General features: G+C 42.3%; 1 protein-coding gene across 1 annotated transcript in view; it reads right to left on the reverse strand.

Moving 5' to 3' along the window:
• The window catches only part of SCAPER (S-phase cyclin A associated protein in the ER), a 607935-nt gene that overhangs the window by 485036 nt on the left and 119383 nt on the right, over window positions 1–3516 (reverse strand). Inside the window, exon 13 of the mRNA XM_042782062.1 lies at window positions 2728–2870. Coding sequence (XP_042637996.1) covers window positions 2728–2870 — 143 coding nt within the window. The remainder of the gene's footprint in view (window positions 1–2727; window positions 2871–3516) is intronic.

Raw genomic sequence — 3516 nt, forward strand, 5'->3', positions numbered from 1 at the left:
TGCTTTGGGAGGAACGGTTGGTGAAAGGGCTGGAGGGAGGCAGCATGTCTGGCCTGGCAGTAATAGGCCTTGGGTTACTGCTGGTAATCCTGTCTTTCCCTTGTAGGGTTAGAGGAGGTCGGAAGATGTGGCCTCCTTGTCGTTTTTGCATGTAGGAAACATCAAAAGAAGATGCAAGAAATACACAGAGTCACTATACCAAAAAGAATTAGTCAATGTTCATCCATTTTGGGAGGTGGCATATGACCATGAACCAATAGTACTGAAGGAAGAAGTCGAAGCTCCACTGAAGGAACTGGCAAAAAATAAGGCTCCAGGAATTGATGGAATACCCACTGAGATGTTTCAACAAACGGATGTCACACTGGTGGCACTCACTTGGCTATGCCAGGAGATTTGGAAGACAGCTCCCTGGCCAAATGACTGGAGGAGATCCATATTTGTACCCATTCCAAACAAAGGTGATCCCACAGAAGGTGGAAATTATCTAACACTATCATTAATTGGGCAATCTACATCCATAGTGATACTGCCTCGGAAACCCAAGGAGGGGTCGCTATGAGTCGGGTCTGACTCGATGGCACATAACAACAACAACAGCATCATTAATATTACACGCAAGAAAAATCTTACTGAAGATAATTCAAAAATGGTTGCAGCAGTATACTGAAAAAGAACTTCCAGAAATGCAAACTGGATTCAAGGAACGGAATTTGTAGTAATTTATCGTAATCAGAGTAATCACGATAAATTGTAGCAAATGGATGTGGAATGAGGCATAGCACTGCTGATGTCAGATGGATCTTGGCTCAAAGCAAAGAATGCCAGAAACAGGTTTACTTGTATTTTATTGACTATGCAAAAGCATTCGATTGTGTGGATCATAACAAATTATGGGTAACACTGAGAAGAATGGGAATTCCAGAACACATAATTGTACTCATGAGGAACCTGTACATACCCCAGAACAAGGGGATATTGCATGGTTTAAAATCAAGAATGGAGTGGGTCAGGGTTGTATCCTTTCACCACACTTACTCAATTTGTATGCCAAGCAAATAATCCGAGAAAGTGGACTATATGAAGAAGAACATGACATCACGACTAGAGGAAGAATCATTAACAACTTGCAATATGCTGACGACACAACTTGCTTGCTGAAAGTGAGGATAACTTGAGGCACTTACCGATAAAGATTGAAGAATACAGTCTGCAGTATGGATTACACCTCAATATAAAGAAAACAAAAATCCTCAAACTGGACCTATAAGCAACATCACAATAAATGGAGAAAAGATTGAAGTTGTCAAAGACTTTACATTGCTTGGTTCTAAAATCGACACCAACAGAGGCAGCAGTCAGGACATCAGACGACAATGTACAGCACTCAGCAAGTCAGCTGCAAAAGACCTCTTTCAAGTGCTGAAGAGCAAAGATGTCTCCTTGAGGACTAAGGTGTGCCTGACACAAGCCAGGATATTTTCAATCACCTCATATGCATGTGAGGGCCGGACAATGCATAAGGAAGATCAAAGAAGAGTTGATGCTTCTAAGGTGAGGTGTTGGTGAAGAATGCTGAAAGTATCATGGACTGCTAAAAGAACTAACAAATCTGTCCTGGAAGAAGTAGAGCCAGAATGGTCCTTGGAAGTGAGAATGGCCTGACTTCATCTCACCTACTTTAGTCATATTTTAAGAAGGAACCATTCCCTGGAGAAGGGTATCATGCTTGGTAAGGTGAAGGGCTGACGAAAGAGGGGAAGGCTTTCAACAAGATCGACTGACACAGTGGTGCAACAATGGGCTCAGGTACAGCAAGGATCATGAAGCTGCCGCAGGGCCGGACAGTGTTTTGTTCTGCTGTGCATGGGGTCGCTATGAGTCGGAGACAACTCAACAGCACTTAACAACAATAATAGTTATGCAAAAATATGGTACATTGTTAGTATGATGTCACAATTCCTGGAAATGGAAATTCAGTGCCTTTCTCTATTTGTGACTGTGGTAGTTGAGGTTGTTTGTCAAGTTGGCTGGGACTGGTTTTGTGTGGCTGGGCAGCTTGATATAGTTATTCCCCATGGTGAAACTGGTAATTAACTCCATGGTGGAATCTACTGGAGCAGCTGAGTAGCTGCTTTAGGGATGTAGGCTGCTTCCAGTGTATAAGAAGCAACTTTGAAGAAGGTCTTCAGCTTATGGCACACTTGGACCATACTTGTAGCTGAGTCATTGTTCAGCAGCCTGCCATGTTGTGTGCTTATCATGGGACTCTTAATGGACTTGAATCAATGGCCTGCCAAGTGGTTTGGGTAATATCAAAACTGTGCTTTGTCACTTGTCAACCTTGAGTTTGTCAGCCCCAGCAGCCAGCAGCTGCCTGAGTGAAGAAAAGCCTCCAGCATCAGTAGGCCAGAAGCAAGAGGCAGAGCTGAAGCCCAAGGTTGAGGGGCTTTCACCTAGCCGCTAGAGCCTGGTACTTTGTATTAGAACTTCTAGCCTCCCAAACTGTAAGAGAATAAACTCTCATTTGTTAAAGCCATTTCACCTGTGGTATTGCTATTAGAGCAGCACAAAGTAACCAAAATAGTGATTATTTGCTAAAAATCTAAAAATGTCTAAGTTTGCTTTCATGTGTGACAGAAATGGCCTTCTCTAATGGCCTGATGTCAACACTGACTCAATGAAAAATGTTCATCAGGACAAAAATCAAGATAGCAAACGATGTACCTTGCTCTTTCCCGGGCTGCATCCTCACGAGCTTTTTCCTTTTCTTGTCTTTGCTGTTCAATTCGGGCTTCTTGTTCTTTCCTCTTCATCAATAATTCTTCTACACGGGCCTGCCGTTCTGCCTCTAGAGCTCTCTTACGTTCCTAATGTAAGAAATTTTAAAAAAGACTTTAGAATTATGTGTAAAATGAAAATTATTAAAGGAACATGCCATTGACACAAACTTTACAGATTCCAGCTAAGTAGATCTCTGGCTTGCCACTGTACAATGCTTCTCAGAATTCAAAGAAAGATCAAGTTTCAGTGATACCTGGTTTTCACATGTCATTTACCAATGTTATACATAATTATGACAATAAATGGTATTTTAAGCAGATTGTTGTTGTTGTTGTTGTATGCCATTGAGTCAGACCCGACTCATAGTGACCCCTCCTTGGGTTTCTGAGGCAGTAGCATCACGGAAGTAGATTGCTCAACCTTCCTTCTGAGGAGTGGCTGGTGGGTTTGAATCACCAGCCTTCTGGTTAACAGTCAAATGCCTTAGGCGCTATGCCACCAGACTTCCTTTTAAGCAGATACTGTGTTGTAAATATTCCATGGGAATTTAATATGTATTTTCTAGTTAATGACTTCGGAAGCATTGGGTTGTTAACAGATTTTATTTCTGAACTAAGCTTTTATAATGTTGTTTTGTTTGCCGTTGAGTCGGCCCCGACTCATAGCGACCCCTCCTTGGGTTTCCAAGGCAGTATCACTACGGAAGTAGGATTGCCCAACCTTCCTTCCAAG

Source organism: Orycteropus afer, unplaced genomic scaffold (genome assembly GCF_000298275.1).
Source record: "Orycteropus afer afer isolate SDZICR_OR568_19922 unplaced genomic scaffold, OryAfe1.0 scaffold00233, whole genome shotgun sequence".
Classification (NCBI taxonomy): Eukaryota; Metazoa; Chordata; class Mammalia; order Tubulidentata; family Orycteropodidae; genus Orycteropus; species Orycteropus afer.